General features: G+C 48.3%; 3 protein-coding genes across 3 annotated transcripts; 1 reads left to right on the forward strand and 2 right to left on the reverse strand.

Moving 5' to 3' along the window:
- Nucleotides 1-6,665: 6,665 nt before the first annotated feature.
- b4gat1 (beta-1,4-glucuronyltransferase 1) lies at nucleotides 6,666-8,503 on the reverse strand (the record flags this gene model as incomplete). Its single annotated transcript, XM_084452142.1, has 2 exons — nucleotides 7,401-8,503; nucleotides 6,666-6,857 (listed from the first exon to the last, which is right to left on the reverse strand). Exons 1-2 carry the CDS (start codon nucleotides 8,499-8,501, stop codon nucleotides 6,666-6,668), a joined length of 1,293 nt encoding a protein of 430 aa, XP_084308268.1. The 5' UTR covers nucleotides 8,502-8,503.
- Nucleotides 8,504-9,740: 1,237 nt separating this feature from the next.
- Nucleotides 9,741-13,560, reverse strand: pfdn2 (prefoldin subunit 2). The gene is made up of 4 exons (XM_084452145.1): nucleotides 13,471-13,560; nucleotides 12,750-12,838; nucleotides 11,862-11,985; nucleotides 9,741-10,612 (listed from the first exon to the last, which is right to left on the reverse strand). The coding sequence occupies exons 1-4, from the start codon at nucleotides 13,546-13,548 to the stop codon at nucleotides 10,424-10,426; spliced, it is 480 nt and encodes a 159-aa protein (XP_084308271.1). The 5' UTR covers nucleotides 13,549-13,560; the 3' UTR covers nucleotides 9,741-10,423.
- A 488-nt stretch (nucleotides 13,561-14,048) lies between these two features.
- Nucleotides 14,049-16,595, forward strand: nit1 (nitrilase 1). The gene is made up of 6 exons (XM_084452144.1): nucleotides 14,049-14,208; nucleotides 14,933-15,163; nucleotides 15,242-15,345; nucleotides 15,423-15,559; nucleotides 15,733-15,858; nucleotides 16,049-16,595. The coding sequence occupies exons 1-6, from the start codon at nucleotides 14,120-14,122 to the stop codon at nucleotides 16,316-16,318; spliced, it is 957 nt and encodes a 318-aa protein (XP_084308270.1). The 5' UTR covers nucleotides 14,049-14,119; the 3' UTR covers nucleotides 16,319-16,595.
- The last annotated feature ends 2,643 nt before the right edge of the window (nucleotides 16,596-19,238 follow it).

Below are 19,238 nucleotides of genomic sequence, written 5' to 3' on the forward strand. Positions count from 1 at the left end.
GGAAATCAAACGCACCTCAAATCATTTCAAGCGATCGATAATTGACCCAGCTTCAATGCAGCCTAATGCGTCAACATTTCTCTGGCAATCCTTGAGGTGATCTGAGAGTCCAGAGTGTGTCCTGATCTGAGAGAGAGACCAGAGTGTGTCCTGATCTGAGAGAGACCAGAGTGTGTCCTGATCTGAGAGAGAGACCAGAGTGTGTCCTGATCTGAGAGAGAGACCAGAGTGTGTCCTGATCTGAGAGAGAGACCAGAGTGTGTCCTGATCTGAGAGAGACCAGAGTGTGTCCTGATCTGAGAGACCAGAGTGTGTCCTGATCTGAGAGAGACCAGAGTGTGTCCTGATCTGAGAGAGACCAGAGTGTGTCCTGATCTGAGAGAGACCAGAGTGTGTCCTGATCTGAGAGAGAGACCAGAGTGTGTCCTGATCTGAGAGAGACCAGAGTGTGTCCTGATCTGAGAGAGTCCAGAGTGTGTCCTGATCTGAGAGAGACCAGAGTGTGTCCTGATCTGAGAGAGAGACCAGAGTGTGTCCTGATCTGAGAGAGACCAGAGTGTGTCCTGATCTGAGAGAGACCAGAGTGTGTCCTGATCTGAGAGACCAGAGTGTGTCCTGATCTGAGAGACCAGAGTGTGTCCTGATCTGAGAGAGACCAGAGTTTGTCCTGATCTGAGAGAGAGACCAGAGTGTGTCCTGATCTGAGAGAGAGACCAGAGTGTGTCCTAATCTGAGAGGGAGTCCAGAGTGTGTCCTGATCTGAGAGAGAGACCAGAGTGTGTCCTAATCTGAGAGAGAGACCAGAGTGTGTCCTGATCTGAGGGAGACCAGAGTGTGTCCTGATCTGAGAGAGACCAGAGTGTGTCCTGATCTGAGAGAGAGACCAGAGTGTGTCCTGATCTGAGAGAGACCAGAGGTTGTCCTGATCTGAGAGAGTCCAGAGTGTGTCCTGATCTGAGAGAGAGACCAGAGTGTGTCCTGATCTGAGAGAGACCAGAGTGTGTCCTGATCTGAGGGAGACCAGAGTGTGTCCTGATCTGAGAGACCAGAGTGTGTCCTGATCTGAGAGAGACCAGAGTGTGTCCTGATCTGAGAGAGAGACCAGAGTGTGTCCTGATCTGAGAGTCCAGAGTGTGTCCTGATCTGAGAGAGACCAGAGTGTGTCCTGATCTGAGAGAGAGACCAGAGTGTGTCCTGATCTGAGAGAGACCAGAGGTTGTCCTGATCTGAGAGAGTCCAGAGTGTGTCCTGATCTGAGAGAGACCAGAGTGTGTCCTGATCTGAGAGAGAGACCAGAGTGTGTCCTGATCTGAGAGAGACCAGAGTGTGTCCTGATCTGAGGGAGACCAGAGTGTGTCCTGATCTGAGAGACCAGAGTGTGTCCTGATCTGAGAGAGACCAGAGTGTGTCCTGATCTGAGAGAGAGACCAGAGTGTGTCCTGATCTGAGAGAGAGACCAGAGTGTGTCCTGATCTGAGAGAGACCAGAGTGTGTCCTGATCTGAGAGAGAGACCAGAGTGTGTCCTGATCTGAGAGAGAGACCAGAGTGTGTCCTGATCTGAGAGAGAGACCAGAGTGTGTCCTGATCTGAGAGAGACCAGAGTGTGTCCTGATCTGAGAGAGACCAGAGTGTGTCCTGATCTGAGAGAGACCAGAGTGTGTCCTGATCTGAGAGAGACCAGAGTGTGTCCTGATCTGAGAGAGAGACCAGAGTGTGTCCTGATCTGAGAGAGACCAGAGTGTGTCCTGATCTGAGAGAGAGACCAGAGTGTGTCCTGATCTGAGAGAGACCAGAGTGTGTCCTGATCTGAGAGAGACCAGAGTGTGTCCTGATCTGAGAGAGACCAGAGTGTGTCCTGATCTGAGAGAGAGACCAGAGTGTGTCCTGATCTGAGAGAGAGACCAGAGTGTGTCCTGATCTGAGAGAGACCAGAGTGTGTCCTGATCTGAGAGAGACCAGAGTGTGTCCTGATCTGAGGGAGACCAGAGTGTGTCCTGATCTGAGAGAGACCAGAGTGTGTCCTGATCTGAGAGAGAGACCAGAGTGTGTCCTGATCTGAGAGAGACCAGAGTGTGTCCTGATCTGAGAGAGACCAGAGTGTGTCCTGATCTGAGAGAGACCAGAGTGTGTCCTGATCTGAGAGAGACCAGAGTGTGTCCTGATCTGAGAGAGACCAGAGTGTGTCCTGATCTGAGAGAGAGACCAGAGTGTGTCCTGATCTGAGAGAGACCAGAGTGTGTCCTGAACTGAGAGACCAGAGTGTGTCCTGATCTGAGAGACCAGAGTGTGTCCTGATCTGAGAGAGACCAGAGTGTGTCCTGATCTGAGAGAGAGACCAGAGTGTGTCCTGATCTGAGAGAGAGACCAGAGTGTGTCCTGATCTGAGAGAGACCAGAGTGTGTCCTGATCTGAGAGAGAGACCAGAGTGTGTCCTGATCTGAGAGAGAGACCAGAGTGTGTCCTGATCTGAGAGAGACCAGAGTGTGTCCTGATCTGAGAGAGAGACCAGAGTGTGTCCTGATCTGAGAGAGAGACCAGAGTGTGTCCTGATCTGAGAGAGACCAGAGTGTGTCCTGAACTGAGAGAGACCAGAGTGTGTCCTGATCTGAGAGACCAGAGTGTGTCCTGATCTGAGAGAGACCAGAGTGTGTCCTGATCTGAGAGAGAGACCAGAGTGTGTCCTGATCTGAGAGAGAGACCAGAGTGTGTCCTGATCTGAGAGAGACCAGAGTGTGTCCTGATCTGAGAGAGAGACCAGAGTGTGTCCTGATCTGAGAGAGAGACCAGAGTGTGTCCTGATCTGAGAGAGACCAGAGTGTGTCCTGATCTGAGAGAGAGACCAGAGTGTGTCCTGATCTGAGAGAGAGACCAGAGTGTGTCAGTATGGACTTGATTCAGTGCATTGATGGGGGCAGACTTGGCTCACTGGGGCTCCAGCAGTGTGTGTGTATTGTACAGTATAGTATGAGTGTGTGTGTGTGTGTGTGTGTGTGTGTGTGTGTGTGTGTGTGTGTGTGTATATCGTACAGTGCAGTTAGTACGAGTGTGTGCGTGCATGCGGCTCTACTGTGTGTGAACGTGGACGTATTCAAGCGTGCACGTTGTGTGTGTGTGTCCGTGTGTGTGTGTGTGTGTCCGTGTGTGTGTCCCGATGGCTTGGCGTGACGGTGTGGGCTCGGCTCGTTGAGAGAGAGAGAGAGAGAGAGAGAGAGAGAGAGAGAGAGAGAGAGAGATTACCTCCATCATCCTCCCTCGGGCCTGATCACCTTCCCCCGGGGGCGGAGTCATCACGTCCCCTCAGACCCGCCCCTCAGCCCTGATAGGCCGGCAGCGTTAGCCGGACACATTTAAACCGCAGGTGACCTGAGGCCCCGGGTTTACCGGCAGAGCGTTATGCGTGCCCGGCTCCCCCCCCGTATAATCGCACGGGGAGTTCCCAAAGTCGACGACCTCTAAGCCGTCGCTCGTTTAAGCGAAACGGGGCGTGTCCGTGTGGGGCGGGCGCCGGCGTGGGCCCCGGGGACGACCCCCGTGTCGCTGACCGTCCGGGAGAGATGTAAACACACCTCAGCTCACCTTTGACTCGCCAGCGCGCCTTACTTAACTCCCAACGCCCCAACACACAGGAAGTAGTTGTTGTAATGAACTTGCCGTCGTTTTTCATGACTGGCCCCCTTTAAAGTGTTGTGCAGCGACCCCAAGAGTTAAATCCTGACTAAACTATCGTCGAAACATTCAGTTTTAGAACCACGGGGGCTTCACGAAGACCCCCACAGCACGGGAGCAGCAACAGAAGATCTGCGCTAACTTCCAGAACAAAACAGCTTACAGTACAAGGCTTAGGACAATTAGACGCGTTGCTTCGTGAGAGCGCTCGTCCTGGGGGATCCGAGTCACTGGTGACGCGTTGCTTCGTGAGAGCGCTCGTCCTGGGGGATCCGAGTCACTGGTGACGTGTTGCTTCGTGAGAGCGCTCGTCCTGGGGGATCCGAGTCACTAGTGAGCTCATCGGCTGCCGTTCCTAAAACCTTTGGTGCCTAATCAGGCACAAAGCCAAGCGGGGCTGGTTGTATCGGCCCTTCCAGCCAAGTGGTTTGTAAAAGGGCCTCACCACAGGAGGCCGTGACTGTGTATAGCATACAACCGGCTCCTAATTGCGCCAGGTCATTTAGACTGCAGTTTAGCGTGCTACGGTAGGTGAGCGGCTCATTCAACTGATGCCCCCGCCGCCCCCCCCCCCCCCTGCCATCGATTTCGGGTCACCGCCTCCTCCGATCCTCACCCAGGACGCGACCCGCGAAACGGGGCCGCCCAGAAGAGGAGGAGAGGACTCGGATCTCCGCCTCCCGCCGGTCTGCTCGACGCGCCCCGCGGAGATTCCACCCTGCGTCCATAACCCCCCCCCCTCCTCCTCCTCCTCTTTAGTTAGCGTGCGGCTAATCTACGCGGAGAGAGGCCTCTGGCCAGCGCACGCTGGGCAGGACAGCGCTAATTGCTTGTGTCGTAAAGCTCTCTGACCCAAATAAGCCGCGCTCCCCCAAAGCCGCTGTGATAAACCTCACCAAACCTGCTTAATGCCCCCTTCTTATCCACGCCCGCCCCCTGGCCGTCTGCCATCCTAACACCCTGGAGCGGGGGGGTTGGGGGGCGCCCCCAAGAGGAGTAGAAGAGGATGGGGGGGGATGGGGGTTCACTGATGAGGAGGAGAGAAGTGGAGGAGGAGACGATGTTGAGAAGGGTGAGGAGGAAGAGTGGGATGAGGAGGAGAGGAGTGTTAGGAGGATGAAGAGAGCTCATTTTTGTGCCCATCCCTTACGAAACAACAACCCTAACTGAAAATCCTCGTCGGTACCGTTCATTTATGAAACGCTGTTTTCTGAGATGTCCTATCCAGATCTCCGTCCCTGCTTCTCTGTGTGGACAGTGTGCGTCTGACACCTCTAAACCCACCTTTAGCCCGATCACATGGCAGATGAAACCAGCAGGCGCCCTGGAGTTTACTTCAATACCGATCTTCATTACACAACGGGAGCTTTTAATCGGATGGCGGCTGAATCGCCCTGGACACCAGGTGTCACACTCTTAACGGCTTTGGGCGGGACGTCGTTAAACGACGGACACATCTTACGTGTTTATGCGATAATCCTGTCTGTATCGGTCACTCACACACACCTTGATGCGAACTGCATTTATACCCCCTCTTTCCACCTCCCCCCAAATATTAACAACTGATTCTGTATCAGGCTCAAGGACTGAGGCTTAATTGAATATGAGATGTGGAGCAGAATCCCCTTCGTTAAATCAGTCAATTCATGATTACAGTAAGGATGCCCCCCCGGTCAGAAACACCGGATTCTTTGCCTTCCTGCCCTTTACTGGACTGAGAGAGGCAAGAACAACCCAAAGCTCCAGAGCCTGTTTTAGTAACAGAACAGCCATGATGAGATTATGAAACTGAAGGGCAGTGATGAAAAAACAAGAGTTTAGTTTGACTCGTTTTACTAGGAACCCAGACACAGCCTACAAATCAATCAAGCATTTGATAGGTTTTAAAAACTGAAATCATAAATAGTTCCGCCTTCTCAAATCAAGAAATAACTTTTGAAATATCACAAAATGATACACTATCACACTATGATTAGGCCTACTAATAATGGACACTCATAATTAATTTCACTCCAAAATAAAAAATAAAAACAATATACATCAGTGGTCGGAGAACAACGTAAGTCTGTCTGTTTCCACAGTGTTAATGTTCTAATGCTAGTCAGTCTCCTGGGTTTATTTTGACAGAATACTACCAATACAGGATAAATAACACCATCACTTCATCAGTCTGTATGCAAAAAACACAACACATGTTGAATGACGCCTGTGCCATTTCACACTTAGCAAACACAAATAGCAAAACAATAGTCAATTGTAAACAAAATGTAAACCTTTATAAATAAATGTGCATTCCCATTCAATAGACATCAGTAGTAACGAAAAAAAAAAAAGAAGTCATTTCCGAGTAATATCTTATGTCATACCTGCAGATATTGTACTAACTTTTTCCAGTTTTATCGCACATGACCAGAATCATACTAACCACTATCCTCTTAACCAGAATACACAAGCTTTCAACAGAGTGGCAAAGAAAGGACAGCTTATACTGTATGCTTGCTTATATTTCTTTCATACTTGTATTTGTTAGTGTTACCCGAATCTCTAAATAAAAATAACATCAGTAGAAGGAAAACCATGTTTGTTTAGTGTCATCCTCAGAGCTTTCTTCTCTCCTGTCAAGAATGTCTTCAGCCGTCATAAAATGACAAAAGGTGTTCAAATTAACAGCGCTGAAAAGGGATTGGACTTCTACAGAATGGGATCACAGTTACACTCGACTGCAAATCAATTCTATAGTGAGGAGTGGGATAAGAGAGGGAAAACATGCTCAAAATCCTACAGACATTTATTAACGTGGGTCTGCTGCCATCTAGTGGTAGATGTGTGTGTGACAGCGTGAGTGATAACAATGTGACAACAACGACAAACGTTCTGTAGTCTTTATATGATTGAAACAGCACCGGGCCTGAACTCAGGACCTCCAGAGAGGCGGAGGAGGGAGGGGCTGTGTTCCACCCCGCCTCCCCCCCTCTCCACCCCCCCCCCCCCCCTCCCTTCAGCATCGTCGCAGCGACGACGGGTACTTGTTCTTCAGCCCCTCCTTGAAGCTCCGGAACAGCAGGCGGTTCTGTCTGTTCTCCTCGTCCTTCCTGGAGTGGAACTCCCCGTGGACCTTGAAGCCCCGGTGGACCAGGAACGCCGAGCTGAGGACCGAGAAGCGGTATCCCGCCACGTGAAGCTCGCAGGCCTGGGAGGGGGAGAAGGGGGAGACAGGGTGAGTTACATGAGAACCTACATACGTTTCACCGTACGCACAGTTTCGGGCCCCTTAAGAGACTGTTGAGTGTTACCGTTTGTGTTGCAACCGTAGAGAGACGCTTGTGAGCTTCTGGTATCTCCTGGCTGGCTGACGAATTACCTAACTAACTAACTGACTAATTACCTAACTAACTAACTGACGAATTACCTAACTAACTAACTGACTAATTACCTAACTAACTGACTAATAACCTAACTAACTAACTGACTAATTACCTAACTAACTAACTGACGAATTACCTAACTAACTAACTGACTAATTACCTAACTAACTGACTAATAACCTAACTAACTAACTGACTAATTACCTAACTAACTAACTGACTAATTACCTAACTAACTAACTGACTAATTACCTAACTAACTGACTAATTACCTAACTAACTAAGTGGCGGACTAATTACCTAACTAATTACAGGCCAAAGGCCTGGTAGAAGTGTGTGTGTGTGTGTGTGTGTGTGTTTTTCTTTACCTGGCTGATGCGGTTGAAGCCGTACTGCCTGAACATCTCGTCGTACAGCGGAACGGTGCGGGGCCCGATGTAGAAGGGCTCCCACGGGTCGGTCCAGCTGAGCGTGTAGGCCACCTCCAGGGGCCCCAAGCCCCGGGCGTGGCGGTTCACCCACTGGGAGTAGTTGGTGGGGGCCTGGCACCGCGGGCACAGCTCCTCGTAGAACGGCCGCACCTCGCCCACCTGGTAGAGCTGGACCAGCTCTGACTTGGTGCCGGGCATCTTGCGGGTGTGCCGGATCTCGAAGGCGGGCAGCACGAACACCTCGTCCGTCGCGGGCTCGCGCTCCATCGCCAGGGCGAGGAACTGCCGGTGGAGGTCGGCGCTCGGCACCATGTCGATGTCGATGACCAGGATGTAGGAGGCATCCGTGCCCCCGCGGGCCACGTTCCGGAGGAGGTTGTTGGGGTAGGAGACGTTGCCGCCGATGGCGTAGTTCTTGTAGTTGTCCCTGTGGGTCTCCAGTCGGGCGAAGACCCCCGCGCAGTCCTCCAGCCCCAGGAAGTGCTCCAGGTCCTGCTCGGGGAAGCTGGCCATCTCCCCAGAGTGACACACCAAGTGGAAGTCCACCAGGGACTGGATCTGAGGGCAGAACGTGCTAAGGGCGTAGACCAGGGCTGTGGCGAACTTAACATCCTGGCCTTGTGCGAATATGGCCACGGACAGAGGGTTTTGCCAGCGCTCCACAAGAGAATCCAGATGATGTAAGTTGTTGATAGTCGTGTGCGACGCCAGTGCCAACAGGTTCGAGCTAGGGTCCGCACCTGGTTTGTGATTAGTCGAATAATCGCTCTTGATCAAGTTCCTGTACACGCGATACTGTCCGCTGCTGTCGAAGATGCCCCCCAATGACAGCGAGTACCTGAAATGCTCCTTCCTTGAATTCTTCTCCGGGTGGCCATTTCTCTTGCCAGAACCCCCGAAAAGTTCAAAGTAACGGTATCGCTGCTGCTTCCCGTGCAGCTTGGACAGGAACGACAGGTAGATCAGCTGCAGCAGCGCTACTATCAGCAGAGCACCGAGCACTACTTTGAACACCGAACATTTCTTAGAGAAATGCATCCCCGATCAGTAACGTTACATGCAGACCTTACTCAGCAAGTCAAAATACTGGAGCGGTTGCTCTGATATATTTGGTGCTAGGTGGCTAGCCTAGCTAGGCTAACACGCTGGGAGGGACCGTGCAGAGACCTGTTGGAATTGGCTTCGTGCATTGCAGTGTAGAAGCGGCAACGCTGCCACTAGGTTCGAGAGGACTATCGATAGAAAGATAGTTGTGCGAGCCTCCTTCATATTGTTATTCATGTGCTGGTTTCGGTCAGAATTCGTCCATATCAAAACAAGATCCCCTGCTGGCTGTGGCGGCGCATGTCGATGTGCTTTTGATTTTTACCGTATTGCACCTTCTAGAAGGGCACACTCGATTTAGATCCAACCGTCCAACATGAAAAGCTGCGCAATGCATGTATTTGCGTTAAGCGTTAGAAGCTTGCAGCTGTAACAGCTATTCGTTGAAATCAATAAATAATCAGATTAAATATGTCCATACGTTGTGCTCTCATTACTAAGAGGTACATAGAGGAATTCGTGCAGTGGTGATAGCTCATAAGACGAGGTGGCCGAGTGGTTAAGGCGATGGACTGCTAATCCATTGTGCTCTGCACGCGTGGGTTCGAATCCCATCCTCGTCGACACATCTTTTCATTCTAGTCACTTCCAAGTACTGTAGCCTCGTGAGACCATCCTGATCTCTCGAGCTCACACACTGTTTCTCTTAACAAACCATAATGTGACGCAAATCATGGTCGATGTACCTCATAGCAATCATGAGGAGAAGGCAGAAATCTACTAATGTAAAGTGAGTTTGTACTGCCACCTGGCGGTTAAATAGAGCACTACGGTTCTACACAGATCCCAGATTACAAATCAGATTGTAATCTGGGATTACAGGCAGGGTGGTCTTCAAAAGAAGTTTGACTGGTGACTATGGAATAATGAGCCATCAGAAGTACTCTACATATTAATACCATTAACTTTAATCTCCAATAAATCTTGGGATAGGTAGTACTCAAGCAGTAATCATTTCTAGTGTTGTCTGTGCTTGTCTTTCCTGTGATAACTGTGCCAACTCTAACACATACATAATTGGATGCCCCCCCCCCCCACACACACACACACACAATACTATAAAGATGCGACTTGATAACAAAAGCAGAGCAGAGATCCTTGTAACCAATACGATAGTGAAGCACACTTTTATTAGTTTACTTAAGTGCACTGTAGAGAAACAAAACAAACAGCCCAATTTTGCAGTGTTGTTTAATTCAAATATTAACAAAAACAAAACCTTTTTTCCCGACACTCAACTACAAGAACGTTGTGGACAGTGCATCTCAGATCCTAGGGGGCATTTTGCAGACGCTATCCTACAGGCCACAGGACAGATTTCAGAACAATGGATCCAGACAAGTAATCCTGTGTTGCTTTAAGACTTTGACAATGTGTTTCAATCGAAATGGAACCATAAGGCCTCAGAAAAACAAAGCTGCTATAATGATGCACTACAACCCAGTCATTCCCACATTCATATCTGCGTGTTTTGATGGAGAAGAGTACATGAACATTAAAGATAAAATGAAACAAGTTCACAGTCAAAACAAGTTTCTATGTTTATCAGCGTACAGTTGATACAATATAAGCATTTGCTTTTTCATCATTTAACATGTGAAGCAGTGAAAGCCTTAGGGTTTATTTAAACTATTTGTGAACAAGTCATTTTGAATCTAGATTCAATATTCTGAAAAATCTGATTCTGCATAGGTCATAGGTCATCCGCCGTGTTAGCCATGCCATCTCTCATTCATGCAAGACACTCAAATGTAAAACCTCCCCTTTAAAATGCCATCTAGGATCCATGCTGAAGTCACTAGGTGGCATCCTGCGCAAATTCCCTACCTACCACTAAACGCCACTACCTGCTAAAGCTATGAAACTAGAACGCCGGTGCCGCCTTTAGGCCCGCCCCCTTCACTCTCCCTATTGGACGACGCCGACGACTTGCCCTGCTCCTCGCCCTCTCCCACCAATCGGATGTTGTAACGTTCCCGGTACTCTGTGAGCTCCCGGCCTTTCGTCTGCATCTGTGTGTTGAGCGCCTCGACTATCTTGGAGATCTGAGAGAGACGGGACAGAGAGGGCAGAAGGAAGGAAGTACATTAGCAAGTACGTAAGTAAGTAAGTACAGAAGTAAATAAGTAAGTACATTTCATTTCTAGAGCACCTTTCACAGGCCAGGGTCACAAAGTGCTTTACAACGTAATAAAAGCAATTAAAAAACAACAACAACAACAAAACAAACAGATGCCATATAAACATAGAGCCAGGTAAAACAGATGCCATATAAACATAGAGCCAGGTAAAACAGATGTCATATAAACATAGAGCCAGGTAAAACAGATGCCATATAAACATAGAGCCAGGTAAAACAGATGACATATAAACATAGAGCCAGGTAAAACAGATGACATATAAACATAGAGCCAGGTAAAACAGATGACATATAAACATAGAGCCAGGTAAAACAGATGCCATATAAACATAGAGCCAGGTAAAACAGATGCCATATAAACATAGAGCCAGGTAAAACAGATGCCATATAAACATAGAGCTAGGTAAACAGATGACATATAAACATAGAGCCAGGTAAAACAGATGACATATAAACATAGAGCCAGGTAAAACAGATGCCATATAAACATAGAGCCAGGTAAAAGCCTGTCTGAGCAGGTGAGTCTTTAGCTGCCTTTTGAAGGCGTCAACAGAGACCACAGTTCTTAAGTCCAGCAGAAGAGCGTTCCACAGCTTGGGGGCCACTGCTCCAAAGGCTCGGTCACCTTTAGTTTTAAACCTTGAGCGTGGAATAGTCAATAAACCCTGGTCAGACGACCTGAGTGACCTGCTCGTGATGCAGGGATGGAGCAGGTCACAGATGTATGCAGGTGCCTGACCATGCTGGGCTCTGAAAGTGATCAGGAACACCTCAAAATGAATCCTGAACTTAATGGGGAGCCGGTGTAATGAAACCAGGATTGGGGTGATGTGACATGACCTCTTGGACTTGGGTCAACAGCCTTGCAGCTGCGTTTTGGACCATTTGTAGACGGTCCAATGATGAGTTACTCATGTGAAGGGAAGTCCTTAACATGACTGAGGTGACCTGACCAGCCCAGAGATTCTGTGGGCTTTCAATAGAGCTAAAGATGAAACCAACAAAACAACTAATAGTCAACAACATCGACGACAAGCGATCTGAAATCATAATGCATGTATGTGAATGACAAGGTCAGTTAATACATTCTATTTCCATTGTCAGGAAATAGAATGCTTGTCATATGTCACACACACACACACACACACACACACCTGTTCCTTGTTGTTTTCCAACGCGGGCAGAACCTCCTTCACGGTCCTCTCCACCAGCACGCCTCCCACCAGCCGGAAGCACTTCCTGGATGGGTCCACGTCTTTCAGGGTGTCGATGACTAAGCTGGGGACAGAGAGAAGGATGTTAGTTAGAGGTCGAAGGTCACATCCCCTCCCTGTTATTTAAAGGTGCAGTAGGCGGTTTGGCTCTGAAGCACTGTTATATTTTTTGCAATTCTCATTACATCCCGACAGCAGCAATCAATAAATAAATAAAGTACTCTGACACTAAAATGAAATAAATCTGTTGAAGTCGCAGGACCTGTAATAAGTGCGTCCAATCATTTTGAGTTGCCAACCTGAAATGATTGGATGGCTCACCTGCCTGTTAACCAGGGCTGAAAATGAACACCTGCCACCGGCCAAATGCAGGTCAAATTTCCAATTGGCGACTAGATTTGGGAAGGCTATCTGAAAAGAAAAAAAAAACTTGGCCGGTAGATTTTTTCATCTACAGTCCCCTTGGCAGGTGACTCAAAAAAGTTAATTTTCACCCCTGCTGTTAACCTACCTGCCTGCCTGACTAGCGAATGACATTTGTTTCCCCCAGTGTGGAGGAGTGGCTTTAGAGGGAGGGCTGAAGGGAGAGGATTTTGTTGGGTGCATTTTTTCAAATTCTTTCCCCCAAAAAATAATTCCGAAGTCTAACAGGAAATCGCAAACCGCATACTGTACCCTTAAACCAGAAGAGGACAGACAGGTGGACGCAATGTGACACTAACAGGCCCAACTGTCCTGTCGTTGGCTGACTGTGATGGTGGCAGGGTGATTTGGGGCCAGGCCCAGATCAGTAGAGTGAGAGGAACGTAGCAGAGACACGGTGGGTACCTGTGTTCGTTAATGTCCATCTCAAACTCTGCAACCTTGGAGGCCCGACTGCGTTGCTCCTGTCGCATCCTCTGGAAGGTAGACACGACCTGTAAAGGCACACACGCGCACACACACACACACACACGCACACACACACACACACAATACTGATCAAACTGCTACACACATCTGATGTTCCACTCTTGGCATAAACCAACTCTTAGCAATCAATCATTTGTAATTATGTGAAACAGGGAAAAAGAGACAATGCAAACACCTATTTCAGGAGTGATCGTTATCAAACGTTAGACTAGAACGAGAGGAGACACTGTATGGCTGAGTCAGGCCACCGTCATCGTGACAGGGGCAAAAATAGCATCTTGGCCCTTTCTTTCTTGAAGCTCGTCTGGGTGCGACCCCTCGTAGACAGAACACATCTCCGCCCATCTACAACTGGCAATAAATGCTAATCTGACAATCATATCACACAATAACACATTGAATACTGGCTGCTAGCAAGCTTTTGGTTGTGTGCTAGTGGCTGAGGTATAGAGCCTATAGAGTCAGAATCGATCATTATGAACAGACACGTTTGTCGTGAGGAAGCAGCAATGGCGACCTAGCTCAGACAGCTAGCCACCTAGCTCGTTAGCTCGATGTGTGATCTGGGATTATCGGACGGACACACGAGGATTAAAAACAAGCAAACGGAGGATTGTGAATTGAGGACTTAGGATACCTGTTCGGCCGACGGCCCTGACTGCTTTCCCCCGGTGCTGCTGGGCTTGCTACCCGTGCTGCTACTGTTCGCCGCCATCTTGGAAGGGTATTCCTCGCAGTGGGGGGGCTGAGGGCCCAGGTTTACTACCCTTGAGCTGGCTACTGTGATTGCCTGAGAGCAAAACCCGTCAGTATGCAGATTGAAATTGTGTCAAACAGAGATGTTCTGACAGTATGTAAATCAACTAAAGGCTAAATTCGACGTCGTCCTCGAATTCAGTCCCAAGACAAGAGTTAAAGGTACCCAACGAAACGTGAATCAAAACAATCCGTTCTTTGTTTATTTTCGATTTCCTCGATTATATGGTTCCTTGTAGTCTAATAAACATGTTGAATCACTTGAATGTCGTGCCTACCTTTTAATATCTTCGCAAAATGATATTTAGCTAATGTTTTGAAAACAACAAAAATGTGTGAAACGTCACTATGATGTGCTCCGCGTATTGACGCAATGACGTAGTACGCGATTTTCGGGGACCACCTTCTCAAATTTGCTCTAGAGCGCAAACTAGTGGTCAAAAACTACATTGGGTACCTTTAAAAGTGCGATTGTGTTCGTCTGGGACGTTTTGGAAGAGGTGGTTTGAGAGTAGCCTACACCAGACTCGATGCTCAGGTGCACTTTGAAAAGTCAGGTGAAACAACTGGGCTCTCAGTTGGTTTGGGGATTGAGCTGCTGCGTCGGAGGCCATCACAGGTAGGCTATTGATCTCATGACATTGAACACAGCAACTTTCACAGCCAAATACGGTGACTGCTTTCGGTATTGACTGACTGCACATAGACTGTTGTTATTCAAGTTCAGGCTTAATAGTTACCCATAAATGTAATCTTGTTAAGACGTGCAACATTCTCAAAAGTAAATGGTTAATGTATTCACTGCACCACGTTTAGACATTTTTTAGGAAGATGAAAGCCTTTTCTCCGAGGTGGCTACAGTTGTACCCCCCGCCTTATAAAAGCAAATTTTTGCACCTAAATATCACATATCCACCGATATTTACTGTAGCTATTAGTATTATGGTATCCACTAGCCTGGCTTCGCGACCCTAATCACGTGATCTCACTTGGTGGAGAGAGATCACGTGATCAGAGGTACGAAGCCAGGCTATTGGTGGATATGTGCTATTATTAATATTAAGTGCAAAAAGTGCTTTTTTTTATAAACGGTGCGGGGCTACAACTGTAGCCACCTTGGAGAAAAGGCTTTCGTCTTTTGAAAAATGTCTAGAAAGAAAAGAAAATAATATTGTCTGTAGATGCGGTAATGGAGGCCGAGTAAAAAAAAGTCAATAGCAGGGCGGTATACCGGGGTATAGCCGCGAATAGTATCCCGACCTGGACCATGGCTGGCCTCGACACCTGCTTTAGTTTAGTTAAGTTTATTAGACTGTAACTCATCTCATTCCTTCTTTCTCCAGGATGTCATCGTCCCTTCCGGTGGCAGCCGTCTGCCAGGTGACAGCCACCCCGGACAAAGAGGCCAACTTCTCCGCCTGTAAACGCCTGGTGGAGGGGGCCAAGGAGGGCGGGGCCAGCATGGTCTTTCTACCCGAGGGCTTTGATTACATCGGCTCCAGTCGAGACGAGACGTTGGCGCTTTCTGAGAGTCTGACGGGGGACATCATCTCGCGCTACACGCGGCTGGCCGGGTAGGCGGGCCATCATCCTAGCAGCCAACCAGCTTTGAGACGCTTCTATTCCAACCTGTTGTGTTTCCTTCTGTCCAGGAAGCTGGGATTGTGGCTGTCGCTGGGGGGGTTCCATGAGCGAGGGCCTCAATGGGAGACCGACAGACGCATATACAACAGTCACATCATCATCAACGATCAAGGTATCACACACACACACACACACACACAAACGCACAGATGCACACACGCTCTTAACGCACCCTCCTTGTTCCCACAGGTGAGGTCATTTCAGTGTACAGGAAGTCCCACCTGTTTGATGTGGAACTGCCAGGAAGGGGCGTGTCCCTGAAAGAGAGTACTTTCACGATACCTGGACCATCCCTCATGCCCCCTGTTCAAACGCCCATTGGCAAGGTCAGATCTCATTCGTCCACTCCATTGCTGCGAATGATAGAATTAGAACCAGAACCATAGAATTAGAAATGGAATCTGTATGTTTGGAACCCTCCTTGTATTCCAGAATCTGTCTCTCAGTCACCTCCATTCCGACAGCGGGCTTTAGGGTTCTTCTGTCCCATGGGTTTCAGGTGGGACTGGGCATCTGCTATGACCTTCGATTCCCTGAGATGTCGCAGGCTCTTCTGAGGCAGGGGGCAGAGATCCTGACCTACCCATCAGCGTTCACTGTCGCCACAGGGGCGGCGCACTGGGAGGTGAGAGTTCAAACAAAAATCTACTGGCATCACAGTCTTGACTAAGCTTACCACCATGGTTATCTGTTATTACTGCACTCTAACACAACTTGCATAACACTACCTAACTCTTACGACACTATACGGCCTGGTTCCAGGCAACTAGCTTCGCCGGTATCACCCTTGTAGCGCCCTCGTTCTGTCACGCCAGGTACTACTCCGCGCCCGGGCCATCGAGAGCCAGTGCTTCGTCCTGGCGGCCGCCCAGGTGGGCCGGCACCACGAGAAGCGCTGGTCGTACGGGCACGCCCTGGCGGTGGACCCCTGGGGCGCGGTGATGGGGGACTGCGGAGGGGACAGCACGGGCATGGTCCTGGTGGAGGTGGACCTGGAGAAGCTGAGGGACACCAGGAGGAACATGCCCGTCCTGAAGCACCGCAGGGAGACGGGCTTCTACGACCGCGTGGAGGGGATGGACTGACCCGACACACCCAGAACACGGCGCCGTATTCAGTGTATCTGACTGTAACAGCGGATACTCTGAAATTGTTCCGTTTTTACCTCAGCGGTGGGTGTACTGTGTGTCTATGGATGAAGAAGTGGGTGTACTCCGTATACTCTCGACTATTCTACGGGCTCGACGGGAACGTGTATCGTACTTACACACTTTCACTGACACACTCGCTGTCTGGATCCCTCGATGGGTGCAGAATGTGATTATTTTTCTGAAGGAGGAGAAAGTTACAGCCTGTGACCATTTCTGGTCACCATGGGTGTTGGGGGGGAGGGAGGGGGCAGAGGACTTCCATTAAACTGGACTGCTGATATAGTGCTGATCTAAGCAAAGCTCCTTCTCCAAATAAATACATAAACAAATAAATAAAGCCACACTATTCTAATTCGTCATGTCATTCATTCTAGTGGTGTACTGTACTTCACCAGCCTCTCTGCTATGAGTTATGTAATCAGCAGAGGGTGCTATTGGATAACGTGTTCTTATTGTGTCACTAAGTTCTGGAATTCATCACAATTCTAAATAGGAGGAAAAGTGACATAATAACAACCTTTCAGTCCCATGATTTTTTAAATGTAGGTCAAGTGGTAAGAGCAGTGAAAATAGTCTGTGACTGATCAAATACAGCGTTGTTTATATACATGTGTATATATATATATATACAAAAATGTATATATATGTGTGTATATATATATATGTATATATATGTGTGTGTGTGTGTGTGTGTATATATATATGTATATGTGTGTGTATGTATGTATATATATATATATATATATATAATGTTATTAATAATAATAATAAAAAATTGTTTCTTGCCCTCATTCGTAGAGATAGCAACGTGGGGAATCCGGCTGCAAACTTTTATAAGCTTGCGTGCATTACGTAGTGATCAACCCAGCCTCGCGCCCCTCGTCCACGGCGGTGGGGAGATCAAGAGACCGGAAGTGAACGTCAGTGAATCCCTGTTTTATAGCCCAGCGACGCCCGCCGGTCCACGGTGTGAACGTTGTACCGATTGATTGTGTAATCGTAGGCCTATTCGGTGTAATGTAAACGGAATGAGCCGCCCCGCCCTGGGCATGTGACTGGCCGTCACCGGGGGAAGACAAAACGAATTCCTATTTGACACAAGAATGGCACAGAAAAAACACATCATGAGGAGAATGTCAAACATATTTTTGTGAAAAACCTTCGTTTCTACCAGGGAGAAGGATGATTTGTTCTGTCCACGGTGGAATAGAGGCAGTTGAAAGGTATGAATCCCGGTTGTTTTGATGGAAGGTCCTCATTTCAAGGCATGGATGTTTCAAGGCCAGTCTTATCGATGCCAATTTTATGAACACAGGTTGATCATCTTCATGCAACACTCGTCGTTTCTTCAAGCCTAGCATATAACTTAGTTGTTATTAATTTAGCTACCTAATCTAATTGTCGCTTAACACAGCTACCTAGACAATTTATGTTTTGATGCATTTCTGCAAATTCGCACTGCATGCCTTGTAAACTGATGTCAAAATGGTGTGGCTGCTCCAAATCGCATCAGGCCCTCTCGTATGCCAAGAGGAGCCTCTTCTCTAGCCTCTGCCATCTGGGATAAACATCATTTCAATTGTCTTAAGTCTGGATTTTGAGAAATTATAGGCGTTCATTTTCCACGCAGGCTATCTGACTGACGGATAAATACACTTCAACTCGTCATCACTCCTTAATGTCCACTGCAGTCTCCTTGACAGTGTTGTGTTGATTTCACTCTTTCATTTTGTTTGAGTCTTTTCAGTATTGCAGTCCTGCATGTCACCTCATCAACTTGACTTTGGGCAAAGTATGAACTTATTCATTGAGGTGACGAGATTTGAAAGAGGGCGCTTCTCACTGTGTAGCCAGCAGCAGTGTGTCGTCAAGTTAGTTATTTTATCTACTACTCTCCTTTGTCCAGTCTTACATCATTTGAGTGTTGCATATCTGTCAGTGTGATGACATCATCTTCTGGGTCACCTAATGGCTTTTCTCTCCTGCTGTGTCACACCCACCAACCTTGCCTGGATTTCAGCAGGATCCTTTTAGAATTCAACCCCGAGTCTTTGACTCAATACTTAGCCATAAGGTTTCCTTCTATGACATTAACATAAAGTTCTACCAGACTCAGTCCAACAGTGCATTGCCCGGGCTCTGGGCTTGGACTTCAATGGACAGATTTCCTGTTAGAAGCAGATAGCACTGGTATGTCCTCTCCCCGGCCCCAGCTGAAGCTAAGCACTTCCTCTGTTTCCCTACGCCTGTCCTGGAGTATGGAAGTCCTGCATGAGGCATACGCTCCCCGCGATCCAAGCGGACTCTCTGGCTATTCCTGTATCTGCATGTAGTCTATTGATCTGTTATGCTATTAGATCCTCCGTTTTCACAGTGTTGATTGAAGCTTGTTGCATAGTAATAGACGTGATTAAAGGCATCATGTCTAAAGGCGAAGCGTAACTCCAGCAGCCAGGCACAGAATGCTGAGTCATATATCCCAGCAACCGTAACCCAGGCAACACCTCCTTAATGACTAAAGAGCTAGGAGTTCTCTCTCTCTCTCTCTCTCTCTCTCTCTCTCTCTCTCTCTCTCCTACTCTTTAAGTTGTGTAACAGTATCTGACATTTGTTGTTTTGATCCCGGGTCAATAACAGCATTTCCATCGATTCGACCCTCTCAAAGCACCCTCTCCCTCACCAACATGCTGTAATGTAGTGAAATTTGAGAGGTGTCATCGCCAGCCTCCCTAGTCTAGTGTCCCTTCTATCAAGGTGAGCTGGGCTCTTTTCACGCAGGCCTGGTTTCGGACACCCCCGCCTCATCCTGGACCATCCTCAGGGAGAGAGCGTTCTGTTCTTATTTGTCCCTAAT

The sequence above is a fragment of the Borostomias antarcticus genome (genome assembly GCF_949987555.1).
Source record: "Borostomias antarcticus genome assembly, chromosome: 17".
Taxonomy (NCBI): Eukaryota; Metazoa; Chordata; class Actinopteri; order Stomiiformes; family Stomiidae; genus Borostomias; species Borostomias antarcticus.

Bases quoted from the DNA above. Each gene is read 5' to 3' on its own strand.
- pfdn2 (XM_084452145.1), bottom strand. From the start codon at position 13,548: ATGGCGGCGAACAGTAGCAGCACGGGTAGCAAGCCCAGCAGCACCGGG. The intron at 12,839-13,470 runs GTATCCTAAGTC...GTGCCTTTACAG, and splicing joins CAGGGCCGTCGGCCGAACAG to GTCGTGTCTACCTTCCAGAG. The intron at 10,613-11,861 runs GTGTGTGTGTGT...CGTCTCTCTCAG, and splicing joins TGGAAAACAACAAGGAACAG to ATCTCCAAGATAGTCGAGGC.
- nit1 (XM_084452144.1), top strand. From the start codon at position 14,120: ATGCTCAGGTGCACTTTGAAAAGTCAGGTGAAACAACTGGGCTCTCAG. The intron at 14,209-14,932 runs GTAGGCTATTGA...TTCTTTCTCCAG, and splicing joins TGCGTCGGAGGCCATCACAG to GATGTCATCGTCCCTTCCGG. The intron at 15,560-15,732 runs GTCAGATCTCAT...CATGGGTTTCAG, and splicing joins TTCAAACGCCCATTGGCAAG to GTGGGACTGGGCATCTGCTA.